Genomic DNA, 19,110 nt, shown 5'->3' with positions numbered 1-19,110 from the left:
CTTTCCCTTCGCTACCCCCCATACTCATTCACACACGTGGGCTCTCTCTTAAATAAATCTTTAAAAAAAAAAAAAAAAGGAAAGAAAATTGCTACTGAAAGTCTTATTCTAGCAATAGATAATACTTGTTCATGGATATATGAACCAAATGAATAAAGAAAGAAAACAGCACCACCCATTTTAAGAAATACATTTCTAATATAATTTTACATAATAAATTTAATAATCACAAATAACTATAACATATTTTTAGATTAAGTCTTTAATAATAATTATAAGGATAACTCAATCCAGTAAAAAAGATACTTAAGAACCTTGTAGTGATAGTTATTTAATGTTAAATTTCAATACATGTGTATCTATTAGTGTGATTAAGTAAAAGATTTTCAATTGCATAAAAAGACATGAAGTTAAAATACATATACAAATATATATATATGAAATTGAAAAAAATATGAATTTAAGGAGAAAAAGGCACAGTATAAAATTTCCAACTGTCAAAGAGGAGATGGTACATGTATTTTTAAAATAGATGATGCTGAGCCGCAAATCAGAATTATTTAAGAGATCACTAGATACACATAAATATCATTTAAGTTTTATTTTAAAATATCAACACTTACATCCTTAAAAATGTATAAGGCAGTTTTTGGAATTAAGGGCATCTTCAAGAAAAAAAAAATGTAAATTGAAAACCAATGTCACAGAAGTTAGTAATTAAAAACACCTTTTATTTTTCCCTGCAAAGTACAATGTATTTCTATCTGACTGAAGAACACCTAAGCAACAACAATCTAAGCAATCAAGACGTTAAAATAAAAGCTAAAGAAAACTGCAATATGAAAAACCTTATAGTTTTTCAATGTAACTTAATAAAAATTTTAGAGTACTAAGAGAAAAACTTTATTTTTTTTTAAAGATTTTATTTATTTATTTATTTATTTGACAGACAGAGATCACAAGTAAACAGAGAGGCAGGCAGTGAGAGAGGAGGAAGCAGGTTCCCCACCAAGCAGAGAGCCCGACTCGGGGCTCAATCCCAGGACCCTGAGATCATGACCTGAGCCGAAGGCAGAGGTTTTAACCCACGGAGCCACCCAGGTGCCTGTAAGAGAAAAACTTTAAATTCTGTAATTTCCCTTAAGTGACAAAATAGAGATGTTGTGGAAGAAAAAAAACCCACAAAGATGGGGGGGGAGAAGAAATTTAGAAGTCCCACTATTATTCAACTGTAAGTATAGGAAATATGCGAAGAGGGTGCTATCCCAGATTGGTAAAAATTCAAGTCTGACCACATGCTTCCCAAGATTACAAAGACATAGGAACTCTCATTTATTATCAGTGGGGATGGCAAATGTTAATTCCTATGAATGAGGCATTTAGCACTAACTAGCAAAATTACATGTAAATTTATCCTCTGAAATGGCAACTGCAATTCTAGGAATCTATTCCACAAATATACCATAAAGGTACGAGAAAACATAAGCATGAGGCTTTATTTAAGCTCTGCTTACAACAGCAAAAGACTAGGAAAGACCTCTGCTCATCTCTAGGGAACCAAGTAATTATCTACTATTCATCCATTCACTGGAGTACTATTTAACAATAAAAGAGATAATAAAGATTTCTAAATAGTTTGTTAGTGGAGTGGTCCACAGACCATACTGTTAGGTAAAACAATCAAGGTAGCAAACAGTGTGGATGGTTTCTCTGAGAAGGGTTGTATATTCCATTAAAAATGAAAGGAAAGAACAATTAAGGGCTATACACAATGTAATTTTTTTGGTAAAAGAGAAAAGGATAGAAGGAATCAAACAAAACCTAGACTTCTCTGAATAAAACTTTCATAGATATGACTTTGGAATCATGTAAATATTTTTTGCATAATTATAAAACAAATTAAATCATTTCAATTGATTTAAAAACAATAATTTAGAGGTGCCTGGCTGGCTCAGAGGAGATAAACTCAAGGTTATGAATTCAAGCTCCAGGTTGGGAGTAGAGATTACTTAAAATAAATAAATAAATAAAAAAAAAAAAGTTCACTTAAAAAAAAACAAAAAACAAAACAAAAAAAAAACAGTAATTTAAATACACATTCCTAGTAGGATATACCTGGTGGTGCCACCAAACACCAACAAGCAAAAGAAGGAAAAAATTTTTAAATCATTTTATTAGCAATTATATTTGTATTGGTATTGTGAAACTATTTATCTAGTAGGACAAAGCAAGTAAGTAACTAAGTTAACATCATCAGGAACAAAGACTCTAACCCAGAAGCCATAAAAGGAAAAAAATATATATATAGTTCGACAACATAAGAAAATACATTTTCTCAAAGGTAATAATCACCAAAATCAAAGACAAAAGATTAGTAAAAAAATAAAATAAAAAAACTGGTTTAAAATATTAGCTGATAGTATCACAGCAAGGGGCCAATTTCTCCCAAACACCGTATTTCATCAAACCTAAGGAACCACTGTAAGATACATATCATTGTAAATACTAACGTGCAAGAAAAAATTTTTTTTTTTTAAATTTTATTTATTTACCAGAGAGCGAGCAAGCGAGAGCACAAGAGTACAAGCGGCGGGGCGGGAGTGGGAACGGCAGGCAGAGGGAGAAGCAGGCTCCTTACCGAGCAGGGATCCCCATGTGGGACTAATCCCAAGAGTCTGGGATCATGACTGGAGCTGAAGACAGATGCTTAACCAACTGAGCCACCCAGGTGTCCCAAGAAAAATTTTCTAATTAAACCACATCATGCCATTATTATAAGATGCATCTAGACAGATTTCAGAGCTGTCAAAAATGTGAGAAAATGTGTGCCTAGGCTCAATATAAAAATAATTCCTCTGACTCGGTAATATTCTAAAGACTAAATAGAGGGGCACCTGGGTGGCTCAGTTGTTAAGTGTCTGCCTTCAGCTCATGTCATAGGATCGACCTCTATATCGGGCTCCCTACATTGGGCTCCCTGCTCGGCAAGAAGACTGCTTCTCCCTCTTCCACTTCCCCTGCTTGTCTTCCCTCTCTTGCGGTGTCTCTCTCTGTCAAATGAAGAAATAAAATCTTAAAAAAAAAAAAGACTAAATAGAAACATAGGCAAAGGATATTAACCAGTAATCATCAAAAAGGAAATAGACTACACATATGAAAACAGTCAACTTATTCATAACAAAAGAAATGCAAATTAAGACTATACCAAGATACTATTTTTGCCAACAAATATCAAAAGGTTGATAACACTGTGACAAACATATGCGGAAACAGGCATACTCAGATTTGCTGGTAAAAGCGTAAATCAGGTATAACAAAATAGAAATGTACCTGTCCTGATACAGCAGCTCTTCTGCCAGGAGAGCTTACAGATATGTTTGTATATATGCAAGTTAACCCATATAGAAGGAGACTTTATTCAACTTATTTTAGGGTGAGAAGAAAAGGTGGACAACACCATAAATATCCTTCAGTACTGTTGTATTGGACAAGAACAGTACATCATACAATGGAAAACTATACACCCATGAAAAATAACAAGGGTGTTTAAATGGATGCTTATGGGTGGTCTCTAAGATACATTAATTTTAAAAAGATTAAAAATCATGTACCATACGCTATTAATTATGTTAATGTAAGAGGGTAGGGCAAGAAAAATATACTTTCTTTGTAATGCATAAAATCTGATGGAATAAACAAGACACTGGGAACACCACTAGCCTTGGGTGGGAAAGTGGGTGGTTGGGAATTTCAATAGAAAAATTTAAAAAGGGGCGCCTGGGTGGCTCAGTGGGTTGAGCCTCTGCCTTCAGATTGGGTCACGATCTCAAGGGTCCTAGGATCGAGCCCCGCATTGGGCTCCCTGCTTGGCGGGTAGCCTGCTTTTCCCCTCCCTCTCTGCCTGCCTCTCTGCCTACTTGTGATCTGTCTCTCTCGGTCTGTCTCTGTCAAATAAATAAAAACATAAATATATATGTAAAAGTCTTCTTTTGAAGTATTAGTTTTTAGTATATAACCTAAAATATTAACCAAAAAAAGTCAGAAAAGCACACTTGCCTTTTTTCCTTTTGAGGTCTCAGAATCCTCATCTTCATCTACACTGAGTAGATTTGCCTCACTACACAGAAAATAAGGGGGGGAAAAAAAACCTTAAGTGACAATTACAACCCATACATTAAATTCAGAAGTTTTACTCTTTGCCTACCTAATTCAGGGATCAGCAAACTTTTTCTATAAAGGGCCAGAGAGTAAATTGGGCTTTCTAGGCTATTCAGTCTCTATACCAACTACTTTGCTATTTTAGTAGAAAAGCAGCCATGGATCATATGTGTGGCTATATTCCAATAAAACTCTTAACAAAATCCAATGGTGGCCCAGATTGGGTCCATGTGCCTATTGTTTGCTGACCCTTTCTATAAACAAACATGCAATTTTTATTTCCTTAAATGTAGATTTCATATATAATTACTCATTTTTCCTTTCTGTCTTAGATTTAAAATTAGGGGGAAAGAACAGAGAAACAAAACAGATAAAAAAAAAATGGTAAGAAACCTTAGATGATGTTTAAAATAAAAAAAAAGTGTGTTACCGCTACAACTCTTAAAAATATCAACGCTTTGGAATGATTGGTCTAAGACTCTAAAAGACCAGAATGATATATCTATTAATAGCTCATGTTAATCTCAAGATATTAAAAAAGCTGAAGCTCCTAAGGAGCCTCTTATAATGATGAGCCAAAGAGTGTAATTCATAAATGAAATATACAGAACAGGTAACACTTTAAAATATAAAAATTTTCACATAATCATGACAAATCTAAAAAGAAAATCAAAATACCTTCTTCTAAAGACAACTCTGCAGAGCTATTTTTGGTAAAATCCTATTAAAATAAAAATATTTAAAATAAAAATATAAAATGTTTGTTCCATTATAGTTTATACATATAGTTTATACATCCTAACTTTTTTCATACTAAAAATTTTCTTCCAAACATTTTACAAAAATGTTTAAAAGGTGACATGCTTTCTACTCAATTTTAGATTTAATTCCAATTTTTTCAAACTATATAAATACTAAAAATTTATCTTAGTTAAAAATAGAAATAAAAAAACAAGAGAAAGACAACCATAAAATACCAATTTTAGCTGAGAAACATACCAGTTCAAAGCTCCCCTTAAAAGTTCACTTCAATTCAGTATCTCATAGATGAAGGCACATAAAAGTGGTAATTATGAATGGAGCTTTTCCCCAGACAGAAGTGAAGCTCCCACAGTATTCAGCCAATATACTCTGAATAACTTCTTGTGTACAATTTTTTAAAAAATACTTATAGTTTTGGTATAACCTTATGGATTTATATATAACGTGTATGTGTATGTATATGTGTGTGTATATAAAAGTGTGTGTATGTACACACACACACAAATGAACATATACTTGTGTATCTCTGAACTAGTGCTAGCCAGTGGAAAACCAGATCAATAAATCAAGGCACCTAATAATAGCAATGGTGATTTTGCAATACAAATTTCATGATATGCAAAAGGTTCTATTAAAACTATCATTTAAATTTTACAAAGCAGACATTTCAAGCACACTAACAAAATGTAATGAATAATTTCTGTCTGGATCAACATCTGTGTTTAATATTTATATTTTTTCTGCTTTCTCTGGTGGTAATGTGATCTAAGGGACAACTATGAAGAAAGATACTATAGGATATAAACTTTCACACAGAATTCAGGAGCTTTCATCTGAGTTCACTTATTCATGATAAATGGTAACTTTTCAAATCACTGCCTGAAGAGAATGTTCTTTAAAAACAAAAAAGCCCAATTTCTTTAATTGAAAATCTCAATGGTCAACTTTTAATTGTAAGCTTGTATGTATCACACACATGCACATATTTACACATTTCAAAATACGGAGAAACATAACAGCACGATTATTTAATAAAAAAAACCTGGCATTTTCTTCCCTTGAGGCTACTATAATAGACATTTTTTTAAAGTAAAAAATACCATACTCTTAGAAATACTTCCATGGAATATAAATCATTTTTTAATGAAATTCTTATAAAATATCTGAGGGGGGAAAAAAAAAGTTCTTACTCTTTATCTGTATCGCCTTCACTTTCGTCTCCATGATCAAAGCTCCAATTATTTTTAAAACCTCCATCTCTCTTAGATTCTGATCTAGCCAAAGCTGAAACAAAAACAAACTCAGATAAGTATTCCATAGAGCTATTCAATATAAAATAAAATTAAGCATTTCCCAAGCTCTTTGGTTATTCTAAATTTTCTCTTGTCTTGCTATTTTACTATTTCTTATAAACATCTTATTTCCTCTGAAGTGAAAAAGAATACATTAAAATGTTTTTGCTAATTTAACAGTTGTCCATATGCATGAGTGTGTTACCAAGAAGCCCAAATTAGTAAGATACAATAAAAATGGGTAAAGCACATGATTATGTATGAAATACATAAAAATCAACCCAGTATCTCCATATTTGATTACTGATCCTAGAAATTGGTGCCCATTAGTTAGCCTGCTCTATTTATGAGATATATATCCAGACTACTAGCTTTTTCTTTACTTCAGTCAATCACCTCAGCTTTTTAACAGAAGAAAAACTAGGTTTTCTGCATTGACAATATGGTGAACTTGATGGCCAGGCACTCTCTAGATCAGAACACCAAACATGCTCATGAGTTTTAAAAAATTCTTAAGTGTATGGCTGAATCCCCCTGAAGCCATAAACGACTAGAAGTTGTGTACTCAGAGAGATAAATGAAGTTCTGAAGCTGGCATTTGTCTTGGAGTCATACGACAAAAACCAAAAACCCTGATGTTCCAGGCCTTGGGCTTTAAGATCAGATTTGGGAAGACAGCAAGATGAGAGGTCAGACTGAAGACCAGAAGACCTGTAGGGCAACCTTCCAACTAGGTGAGCAAGGGGTTAAAAAAGAAACTGGAAAATAGAGGAAATAATAATGACGTCTTGTCTATGCCCTGGGTTTTGGGGTTGAATTGAAGACAAAGTATATTTACCCCATGGTTAAATAATTCCTAACCATAAGCTCAAAATTACTCAGGTTTGGGACCACAATTTTCATAACCGTACCTATGTAGGCCAGAAAAGCCTATAATTAAGAGTCTCACAAGATTCTGATTATCACTAAATGTAAGGGAAATGCAAATTAAAACTAAAATGAGTTACTACTTCACACCCATTAGAAAAGCCATTATTTTTTTAAAATATTTATTTATTTATTTACTTATTTGACAGAGAGAGAGAGAGAGAGAGCACACAAGGAGGCAGAGATGCAGCCAGAGAGCAGTGGGGGGTGGGGTAGAGCAGGCTCCCTGCTGAGCAGAGAACCCGACGTGGGGCTCGATCCCAGGAGTCCTGAGATCATGACCTGAGCTGAAGGCAGAGGCTTAACCCACTGAACCACCCAGGCTGAATGGCCATTAATTTTTTAAAACATAAAATACTGGTAAGGATGTGGAGAAACTGGAACTTCTATGCATTGCTGGCGGGAATGTAAATTGGTGCAGCTAACATGGAAAGTATGGCAATTCCTCAAAAAATTAAACACAGAATTTACCCTATGATCCAGAAGTCCCACTTCTAGATGCATACCCAAAATAACTGAGAGCATGGACTCTGATGCTTGTACACCAACGCTCATAGTAACATTAAAAATAGCCAAAGGTAAAAACAACCCAATATCCATCAAAAAACAAATTAATAAATAAAATGTACTGTATGCATGTACATATGCACACACACACACAGGAACATTATTCAGCCATAAAGGAATGAAATTCTGATACATGCTACAACATGGATGAACTCTGAAAATATTACAATGAGTTAAATACTAGACATAACAAATACAACATGACTCCATTTAAATGAGGTATCTAGGATGGGAAAATTCAGAGACAGAAAGCAGAACAGAAGGTAACAGAGGCTGGAGAAAGAGGAAAATGGAGAGTTATTTCTTAACTGGTACACAGTTTTTGTTTGGGTTGATGCAAAAGTTCTGGAAATGGGTAGTGGTGATGGTTGTACATTACTGAAATACTTAATGACAATCTTAAAATTGTACACTTAAGAATGGTTAAAATTATAAATTTTATGTTACGTATATTTTACCACAATAAAAAGCTATTTTTAAAAGGCAAAAAAAAAAATAGCCTCTCCATGATGAACAGAATCAAATGTAAATCCCACCCAAAATTATAAAATTTCAATATAAGCCTCAAAAAGTTTCAAAGAATATGAGTTTACAACCAAAAATATAATGAAATAGGAAGGAACAAATCACATGAGCAAATCTGAAACTTCCTTACATGCATACTGGAATTGGACAAATAATAAAGAGTACGTAATAGAAGCAAGGTTTCTCCCTGTCAGAGAAAAAGGTTACAAATAAGCAACAAAGAAAACTACAATGAACTCTATTCATTCTAATGATACTAGAGTAAGAGTTATCAGTATGAACTCATATTTCTTTAATATACATACACATAGATAAAAGGAACACATACAGGTATGTCTTGTACCATGGGTTAGGAGTCTACAAAACTAAGGCTTTGCCCTCTGAGAACAGTGACACCCCAGAGGCAACAAGCACACTTAACCTGATCTTGATTTCTAAATACCATTCTCTAATAAAAGGAGTCTGGCCTCCTAGAAGAAATAACTGACTGTAGGGATGGAGCAGAGAAAATACAAGATCAGTCCAGAGTATTCTGTATGCCAGAAAATAAGGAGTTGTTGTTGTTTTAAGATGGGGTAATGTCAAAAGGTTTCAGGAGCCAAACTGAACCTCCCAACAAACAGGTGAACAAACCTGAAACAATTTTAGCAAAAATAAACAACAGTCCTGGATTATAACCCCCAAAATAAAACAAATATTCACAAATCCATACTGACATAAATGATTGAATAAATAAATAAATCGGGATAAAAGACCTATCTTCCTTTTTTTTTTTAAGTTTTTTTTTTTTTTTTAATTTATTTGAGAGAGAGCGAGGAGAAGCAGACTCCCCACCAAGCAGGTAGCCCAATGTGGGCCTTGATCCCAGGACCCCAAGATGATAACCTGAGCCAAAGGCAGACACTTAACCAATTAAGCCACCCAGTGCCCCAAGACCTATCTTCCTTAAAAAAGAATTCCAAATGATATATGCACAAACTCTTTCCCGCAAGATATGAAACTTAATTCCCTTCCCCTTCAGTATATACTGGACTTACTAACTCACTTCCAAGAACTAACTACAGAAAGGAGAAAAAAGTAAACTGACAGTGAAAAAAATCTGACAATCATTACCTCGGCCATGATTAAGGTTAACATCAAAAGTGATGTCTTATTCATAGGATATACTGTTTAATATGTGATGAAAATGCCATTTCAGTCCTGTGGCTCTTCTTCCCCCAAAACTCATAATGCCTGTTTAATCACAAGAAAACATCAGATAAACTAAAAAACAGTCTACAAAATACTTGACTTGTATGCTTTTAAAACCATCAAGGTTATGAAAAACAAGATTAAGAAACTGTACACATCAGAGAAGACTAAGGAGATGTAACAACCAAATGTAGTGTGATATCCTGGATTGGCTCCTGGAATTAAAAAAAGGACATCAGTGGGGTGCCTGGGTGGCTCAGTGGGTTAAGCCTCTGCCTTCAGCTCAGGTCATGGTCTCAGGGTCCTGGCATGAAGCCCCGCATTGGATGCTCTGCTCAGCAGGGAGCCTGCTTCCCCCACCCCTCTGCCTGCCTCTCTGCCTACTTGTGATCTCTCTGTCTAAATAAATAAAATCTTAAAAAAAAAAAAGGACATCAGTGAAACAACTAGGGAAATCCAAATAAAGTCTGTTTTAGGTAATGGTATTATACTCACATTAATTTCCAAGTTTTTGACAAACATACAATGGTCATGTAAGGTGTCAACACCACGGAAAGATGCATAAATGGGATACAGAAACTCTGTATAACATCTTTGAAACTTCTCTATGAATTTAAAATTATTTCCCAAAAGGACTTAAAAAAAAAAAAAAAAATCAAACGTAAAATGAACCCGGTTTTAAAAAAGATGGCTAGGGGGCACCCGTGTGACTCAGTTAAGTGTCTGCTTTGGCTCATCTTGGGGGTCTGGGATAGAGGACCAGGTCAGGCTCCCTGTTCAGCAGGAGTGTGCTTCCCCCCCCCCCTGCCTTTACCTCCCACCCCCCGCCGCTTGTGTACATGCTCCCTCTCTCAAATAAATAGGTAATATCTTTTTTAAAAATAAAAAAAATATGGTTAGGTGAAAAGTTATGTTACCAAGACAGAAAAGGTAATGAACTATAAAAATTACTAGCCTAATAAAGACTCATAAACCAGCAACTAGTACCCAACAAATGAGTCAGGCAAGTTAATCAAAAAAGTCACTAGGTAGCAAAAAGTCAAGAAATGTTCATTATTTACACACTGAAGGAACTAGGACCCTATACACACAATTCAAATAAATCTAGTCATATGATTTCCTAACTGACAGCAGATTAGAACCTACAAATGAATAAATGAAAGAATAACCTCATGAAAGCGATTATTGTCAATAAAAAAAATAAATTACAAAACACAAACAAATTTTAAAAACATGAGTTTAGGGCAACTTGGGAGTAGAAACAAAAACCTGAATCCTCAAAAGTCTTTGAGAGTATTACCATATTTCAATATCCTGCTATGTTCATTAGAAATAATGAGAGTAGAAAATTATGTCCACTGTATTCCACTTACGAAATTGAGTGGAAGGAGAGATAAAAGGTTGAAGACGGATCCTAGTTAAGCATCACAAATTAAATAAATGCATTTTTTCCATACCCTTCACTAATATGACAGTAATAGAGGGAGGGGAGAGAAAGGAGAAATGCTTAAGAACAAAAAAAAAAAACCCAGAAAGGACATAATGGTAAATGAGAGATACAACTAAATTGATGAAAGATTAAAATGGTGGATGGGGAGGAACTGACTTATTAGCTGACTAGAGAAAGCAAACCTAAATACCTACAAGTACACAAGTATTACCAAACTGCAACAACGAGATCTGAACACTGCTGCATCAATAAAAGAAACTGAATTATTACAAATCTTTACATAAAGAAATATTCAGACCCAAAAGGCCTCTCTATAGCTATTTCCTTAAAAAAAAAAAAAAAAAAAAAAAAAAAAGGTTATTTTGATTTTACGGGAAATAATTTAGTTGTCTGCTGTTACTGCTGTTGTTTTTAAGTATACTCTACTCCCAACATGGGACTTAAACTCATGACCCTAAGATCAAGAATCATGTGCTCTGGGGTGCCTGGGACTGAGTCCCACATCAGGCTCCCTACTCAGCAGGAAGCCTACTTCTCCTCCCACACCCCCTTCTTATGTTCCCTCTCTCGCTGTGTCTGTCAAATAAATATATATAATCTTTAAAAAAAAAAAATCACATGCTGTAACAACTGAGCCAACCATACAACCTCTAGTAATTTCTTTCGATCTTCTAAGAAATAGCAACAAATTTATTTTCCCAGAATATTTAAAAAATAAAAAAAAAGAAACATTCTACAGTTCATTTTGCAAAGTGAGAATACCTAATTCCAAACACGACTACGACATTCAAGGAAGGAAAATTACCACTCTCTCATAGAGACAGATATAAAACCCTAATTAAATATCAGCAAATCAAATCCAGTAATATGTAGAGTAATGTATTATAATCAAGTAGAGTTTATTCCAAAAGCAACAGTTAACATTTGAAAATTATAAATATAATTCACAAAACAAAAACACTTCACAACAAATAGAAACACTAAAATACTGTAGACATTAATCCAACTCTATCAATAATCATTCTGAATATCAATGGTTTAGATGCACCAATCAAAAGACGGAGGTTCTCCGTGGATCAAACAAGACTCAACCATAAGCCGCCTACAAGAAACACATTTTAAACAGACACTAAATAGACAAAATATAGATTAAAAGTAAAGAGATGGAGAAAAATATACCACACAAACAATAATCAAAAGAAAGCAGGAGTAACTGTATTTTCAGACAAAGCAGATGTCAAAGCAAGGGAAGTTATTAGAGATAATGGGCACTACATTATAGTAACAGTCAATTCTTTTTTTTTTTTTTAATTTTTTTATTTGACACAGAGAGAGAGAGAGAGAGAGAGATCACAAGTAGGCAGAGAGGCAGGCAGAGAGGGGGAAGCAGGCTCACCGCCGAGCAGAGAGCCCGATGCGGGGCTCAATCCCAGGACCCTGAGATCATGACCCGAGCTGAAGGCAGAGGCCCAACCCACTGAGCCACCCAGGCACCCCAGTAACAGTCAATTCTTAAAGAAGACATAACAATCCCTAACAGGTATATACTTAACAACACTGTTAAACTATGTGAGGCAAAAACTAAAAAACTGTAAGAGAAATAGATGAATCCATTATCACAGCTGGAGACCGTAACATTCCTGTATTGGAAATGTACTGTTCCAGGTGGCAGAGAATCAGTTGAGAACACACGTGACCCCAGTAATGCTATCAATCAACTGCAGATTATGGACATCAACAGATCACTTCATCCAACAACAGAAAAACCACATTTTTTCTCAAGCTCACATGGAACAATCACAAAGACTACATTCTGGGCCATAAAACACTTTGATGAATTTATAGGAACAGGGGCACCTGCATGGCTCAGATGGTTAAGCATCTGCCTTCAGCTCAGATCATGATCCCAGAGTCCTGGGATGGAGCCCCAATTAGGGCTCCTTGCTCAGTGGGGAGCCTGTTTCTCCCACTCCCTGCTGTTCCCCTTGCTTGTGTGTGCGCTCTCTCTCTCTCTCTCTCTGACAAACAAATAATATCTTAGAAAATTACTTTCCAGAACACAAAGCACCAAGCCCAGATGGATTCATTGTTGAATTCTATCAAACACTTATGGAAGAAACTGTATCAATTCTCTAACTCTTTCAAAAGATAGAAGCATTCTATGAGACCAGCATTACTCTATCAAACCAGACAGAGACATTATAAGAAAACTGCAAACAATATCTCTCATGAACACAGATGCAAAATATTAACAAACTGAATCCAACAATGTTTAATAAGAATTATACCCGATAACCAAATGGGATTTGTCCCGGCTTTGCAAGGCTGACTAAATATTCAAAAATCAATTAATGGAATCCATTAAGTCCATATATAGGCTAAAAAAGAAAAGTCATACAATTACATCAATGGAGGCAGAAAAAGCACTTTTTTTAAAAAATAAGATTTTATTTATTTATTTGAGAGAGAGAGCGAGAATGTGAGGGGGAAGGTGAGCCTGATGCGGGAATCAATCCTGGGAGTCCAGGATCATGACTTGAGCTGAAGGCAATTGCTCAACCAAGCCACTCAGGCATCCCAGAAAAATCACTTAATAAAATTCCACTCCTATTCATGATCTAAACAAAACAAAACAAAACAAAACAAAAAACCTCAGTAAATTAGGAATACCTGGGAATTCCCTAAACTTAATAAAGAATATCTACAAAAATCTACAGCTAACATTATATATAATGGTGAGAAATTGAAGCTCTTCCACTAAGATCAGGTACCAGGGGAAAATGACACTCTTTCTTTTTCAACACTGCACTAGGAATTCTAGCTAATTCAATAAAACAAGAAAAAGAAATAGGAGGGATATAGACTGGGAAGGAAAAAGTAAAACTCTCTTTACTCACAGATGATATAATCACTTACATAGAAAATCCAAAACAGTAGGTCAAAAAACCCTTCTGCAACTAATAAGCAATTATAGTTAAGACTGCAGGATACAAGGTTTATACAAAAGTTCATCTGCTTTCCAATACACCAATAATGAAAAAGCAGGATTTGAAATTAAAAACACAATGCCACTTACATTAGCATGCCCCGAAACATAAATACTTAGCTATAAAGCTAACAAAATACGTACAAGATCTATATAAGGGAAACTACAAAACTCTAATAAGTAAAAATAAAATGAAATAATATCATGGATAGCACAATTCAATATTGTCAAGTTACCAATTCTTCCCAACTTTATTTATAGATTCAATGCAACCACAATCAAAACCTCAGCAAGTTATTTTGTGGATAGTAAGAAACAGATTCTAAAGTTTATGTACAGAGGCCAAAGGCCCAGAATAGGCAACACAGTATTTATGAAGAACAAATCTGGATGACTGACACTACCCAACTTTGCATCTTACTATAAAACTGCAATAATCAAATCAATATGTTGTTGGCAAAAGAACAAACGAATCAGTGGGAAAAAGCAGAGAGCCCAAAATAGAACAACATGAACATAAAAGAACTTACCTTTGACAAAGGAGCAAAGGCAATAAAATGGAACAAAAATTAGTCTTTAAAAAAAATGGTGCTGGAACAACTGGAAATCCACATGCAAAAAAAAAAAAAAAGACTCTAGACATAGACCTTACATCCTTAAAAAAAAAAAAAAATTCAAAATTGATCATACACCTAACTGTAAAATGCAAACGAAACTATAAAACTCCTACATGATAATACAGGAGAACACCTAGATTACCTTGGGTATGACAATGGTTTTTAGACACAACACCCAACGGACACTCCAGGAAAGAATTAATGAATTAGACTTCATTAAAATTAAGAACTTCTGGGGGAAAACTCTTACACTATTGGTGGGAACTGTAAACTGATGCAGCCACTCAAGAACAGTATAGAGGTTTCTCACGCAGTAAAAAATAGAACCATCCTACTACTCAGCAATTGCACTAGGTGTTTACCCTAAGGATACAAAACACAAATTCAAAGGGGTACACACACCCTGATCTTTATAGCAGCATTATCAACAATACCCAAACTATGGAGAGAGCCCGTATGTCCACTGACTGATGAATGGACAAAGATGTGGTGTATATATACAATGGAATATTACTTAGCCATCAAAAAGATTGCAATTTTGCCATCTGCAATGATGTGGATGGAGCTGGAGTACATTATGCTAAGAGAAATAAGTCAGTCAGAGAAAAACAAATACCATGATCTCACTCATATGTGGAAGTTAAGAAAGAAATCAGATGAACACACTGGAAGAGGGGGAAGGGAGAAAGGGAAATAAACCATAACAGACTCTTCAAGAACAAACTGAGGGTTTATGGAGGGAGGTGAGTGAAGGGTATTAGGGAGGACACTTGTGATGAGCACTGTGGGTGTTGTAGTTAAGTGATGAATCACTGAATTCTGCTCCAGAAACCAATACTGCACTGTATGGTAACTAAGTAAAATTTAAATAAATAAATAAAGTAGACTCACACTACCACTTAAACTTAAAAAAGAAAAAAAAAAAAAAAGAACTTGTGCTCTAAAAAAGATAATGTCAAGAAAATTAAAAGACAATCCACAGACTGGGAGAAAATATTTGCAGAAGACACATCTGATAAAGGACTATATCCAAAATATACAAAAAACTCCTAAAAGTCAATAATAAGGGGGTGCCTGGGTGGCTCAATTGGTTAAGTGCCTGTCTTTGGCTCAGGTTGGAGGCCCTGGATTGAGCCCCATATAGGGCTGGCTCCCTCTCAGCAGGGAGCCTTTCCCCCTCCCACTCATGCTCTTGCTCTTTTTCTCTTTCTCTCAAATAAATAAGTCCTTTTTTTTTAAAAAGTCAGTAATACTGAAATACAATACTGAGTTTGAAAACAAACTCGTTTTCAAAATGGGAAAAGAGAGGAGGGTTGTAGAATAGGCAAATGGGTGAAGGGGAGTAGCAGATATAGGCTTCCTATTATAGAATGAATAACATGGATAAAAGGGACCGCACGGGGTGCCTGGTGAAGCATGTGGTTAAGCGTCTGGACTCTTGGTTTTGGCTCAGGTCCTGATCTCAGAGTCTTGAGATCCAGTGGAGTCTGCTGAAGACTTTCTCCCTCTGCCCTGGCATACCCCCTCCCTGCTCATGCATGCGTACACCCTAATATGTAAAAAAAAATCTTTTCAAATAAAAGGCACAGAATAGAGAATATAGTCAATAGTATCATAATAGCATTGTATGGTGACCAATAGTAGCTACACTTGTAGTGAGCATAATGTATAGACTTGTGAAATTACTATGTTGTACAGCTGAAACTAATTCACTACTCTGTGTCAACTATTCCTCAATTTTTTAAAAAGGGGCCAAACATCTTAACAGACACCTCACCAAAGATATAAAGATGGCAAATAAGCATATGAAAAGATGCTCCACATCACAGGTCATCAGGGATATGCAAATTAAAACAATGAGATACCACTACATACCTAGCTAAACTCTGAAAACACTGACACCACCAGCTGCTGGTGAGGATGTGGAACAATAAGAATTCTCACTCATGGGGCGCCTGGGTGGCTCAGTGGGTTAAGCCGCTGCCTTCGGCTCAGGTCATGATCCCAGGTCCTGGGTTCAAGCCCCACATCGGGCTTTCTGCTCAGCAGGGAGCCTGCTTCCTCCTCTCTCTCTGCCTGCCTCTCTGCCTACTTGTGATTTCTCTCTGTCAAATAAATAAATAAAATCTTAAAAAAAAAAAAAAAGAATTCTCACTCATTGCAGGTGAGAATACAAAATGGTAGTTTCGTGGTTTCTTGCAAAACTACATATACTGTTACCATATAGCAATTGCACTCCTTGGTATTTAAGGAGTAAAAACTTACAGCCATAATGAAATCTGCACACAAATGTTTATAGCAGCTTTATCATAACCGCCAAAACTTGGAAGCAACCAAGATGTCCTTCAGTAGGTGAATAATTATGTGCATCCAGACAATGGAATATTATTTCCCTAAGTAGGAATTAGCTATCAACCCATGAAAGACATGGAGGAAACTTATATGCATAATACTAATGGAAAGAAACAAATGTGAAAAAACTACATACTGGGGCACCAGTTATGGTGGCTCAGTTAGTTATTCAACTGCCTTTGGCTCACGTCATGATCCTGGAATCCCAGGATGGAGTCCTGCATTGGGCTACCTGCTCAGGGAGTAGTCTGCTTCTCCCTCTGACCACTCTCTCTCTCTCATTTTCTCTTTCAAATAAATAAATAAAATAAAATCTTCAAAAAAAAAAAGCCACATACCATATGATTTCAACTATATGACATTCTGGAAAAGGCAAAACTATAGGGACAGTAAAAAGATCAGTAATTTCCAAAAATGTGTTGGGGGAGACAGATTTGAAGGAAAAACAGGTGGAGTACAGAATTCTACAGCACTGAAAATACTCCATATGGTATGCTGATGATGGATACAAGTCATTACACATTTGTCCAAACCCATAGAGTCTAAGACAGCAAGAGTGAATCACATTGTGGGGCGCCTGGGTGGCTCAGTGGGTTAAACCGCTGCCTTCGGCTCAGGTCATGATCCCAGGTCCTGGGTTCAAGCCCCACATCGGGCTTTCTGCTCAGCAGGGAGCGTGCTTCCTCCTCTCTCTCTGCCTGCCTCTCTGCCTACTTGTGATTTCTCTCTGTCAAATAAATAAATAAAAAATCTTTAAAAAAAAAAAAAAAAAAGAGTGAATCACATTGTAAATATGGACCTTGGGTGATTATGATATGTCAATGTAGATTTAAGTAATTTCTATACTGAACATGGGGCTCAAACTCACAACCCCAAGATCAAGAGTCACACACTCTTCCACCTGAGCCAGCCAGGTGCCCCTATGTCAATATAGGCTAACCAACTGTAATAAATATACCACTCTCCTGGGAGATGTTGATATAGGTGGAGGCTATGCATGTGTGGAAGAAAAAGGTACACGGAAAATCTTTGTATCTTCCTGGCATCTTTCCTGTGAACCTGAAACTGCCCTTTAAAAAAGGCGTTAAAAAAAAAAATATTTTGCATGGTTAGGAAAAAAGTCTGTTTTTTTGCAGTTTTGCTGAGATATAATTAGCATATACCACTGTATAAATTCAAGATGTGCAGCACAGTGACCTGACTTACATGTATTTTGAAATTACCACCACAGTAAATTCAGTTATCATCCATCACCTCATATAGACACAAAGCCAAAAGTTCTTTTCCTTGTGATGACAACTCATCACATGAAAACTCATGGGAAATTTTTCCCGTGATTATTTACTCTCAACAACTTTTAAAAGTGCCGCACAGGAATATTAACTATAGTCATCATTTTGTACATTAAATCCCCAGTACAGGAAGTTTGTACCTTCTGACCACCTTCTCCAAGTCTCCTACCCTTCACCTCATTCCCTGCCTCAGATAATCACAAACCTGATCTCTTTTTTCTAGATTCCACATATAAGTGAGATCATACAGTATCTTTCTGACTTATCTCATTTAGCATAATGCCCTCAAGGTCCATATATGTTGTCACAAATTTCAGATTTCCTTATTTTTTATGAATGAATAATATTCCATTATATAGATGTACTACAACTTCTTTATCCATTCATCTATCAATGGACACTTTGGCTTTTTCTAGGTCTTGACTATTATAAATTATGCTACTATGAATATGTGGGTGCAGTTATCTCTTTGACATAGTGGTTTTTTAAAAAGTTTTTACATACAGTGTAGCATTAGTTTCATGTGTAAAATATAGTGATTCCACACTTCCATATAACACCCAGTACTCATCACAAGTCCATTCCTAATACCCATCACCTATTTAATCTTTATCCACCTCCCCCCTGACACTGTTTCCTTCAGATATATTTTGAATGATGAGTGGATAGGATGAACGGAATGGTGAGTGACAGTTGAGCACCTTTTCATGTATCTGTTGGCCATCTGTAGGTATTCTTTGGAAAAATGTCTATTCAAGTATTTTCTCCATTTTCTTTCTTTCTTTTTTTTTTAAAGTGGTGCCTGAACTCACAGCCCTGAGATTAAGACCTGAGCTGAGATCAAGGTTGGATGATTAACCAAATGAACCACCACCAAGATACCCCTTTTGTCTACTTTTAATTGGATTATTGTTTAATTATTTAATTGGATTATTGTTTTTGCTAATGAGTTATAGGAGTTCTTTGTATATTTTGGATATTAATCTTTTAT

At 35.5% G+C, this 19,110-nt stretch overlaps 1 protein-coding gene across 7 annotated transcripts in view; it reads right to left on the bottom strand.

The window, feature by feature from the left end:
- SENP6 (SUMO specific peptidase 6) overlaps positions 1-19,110 on the bottom strand; it is a 125,744-nt gene that overhangs the window by 93,258 nt on the left and 13,376 nt on the right. For 6 of the 7 annotated variants that reach the window (XM_047732377.1, XM_047732380.1, XM_047732378.1 and 3 more), the window contains exons 2-3: positions 6,111-6,204; positions 4,057-4,117 (exon numbers count right to left, since the gene is read on the bottom strand). The exons of the other annotated variant lie outside the window; for it this stretch is intronic. In XM_047732377.1, the coding sequence (XP_047588333.1) occupies positions 4,057-4,117; positions 6,111-6,204 (155 nt within the window). The remainder of the gene's footprint in view (positions 1-4,056; positions 4,118-6,110; positions 6,205-19,110) is intronic. 7 annotated transcript variants of the gene reach the window in all.

The sequence above is a fragment of the Lutra lutra genome, chromosome 6 (genome assembly GCF_902655055.1).
Source record: "Lutra lutra chromosome 6, mLutLut1.2, whole genome shotgun sequence".
NCBI lineage: Eukaryota > Metazoa > Chordata > Mammalia > Carnivora > Mustelidae > Lutra > Lutra lutra.
The sequence above is the reverse complement of the archived record's forward strand: the minus strand, read 5'-3'. Positions and strand labels throughout refer to the sequence as shown.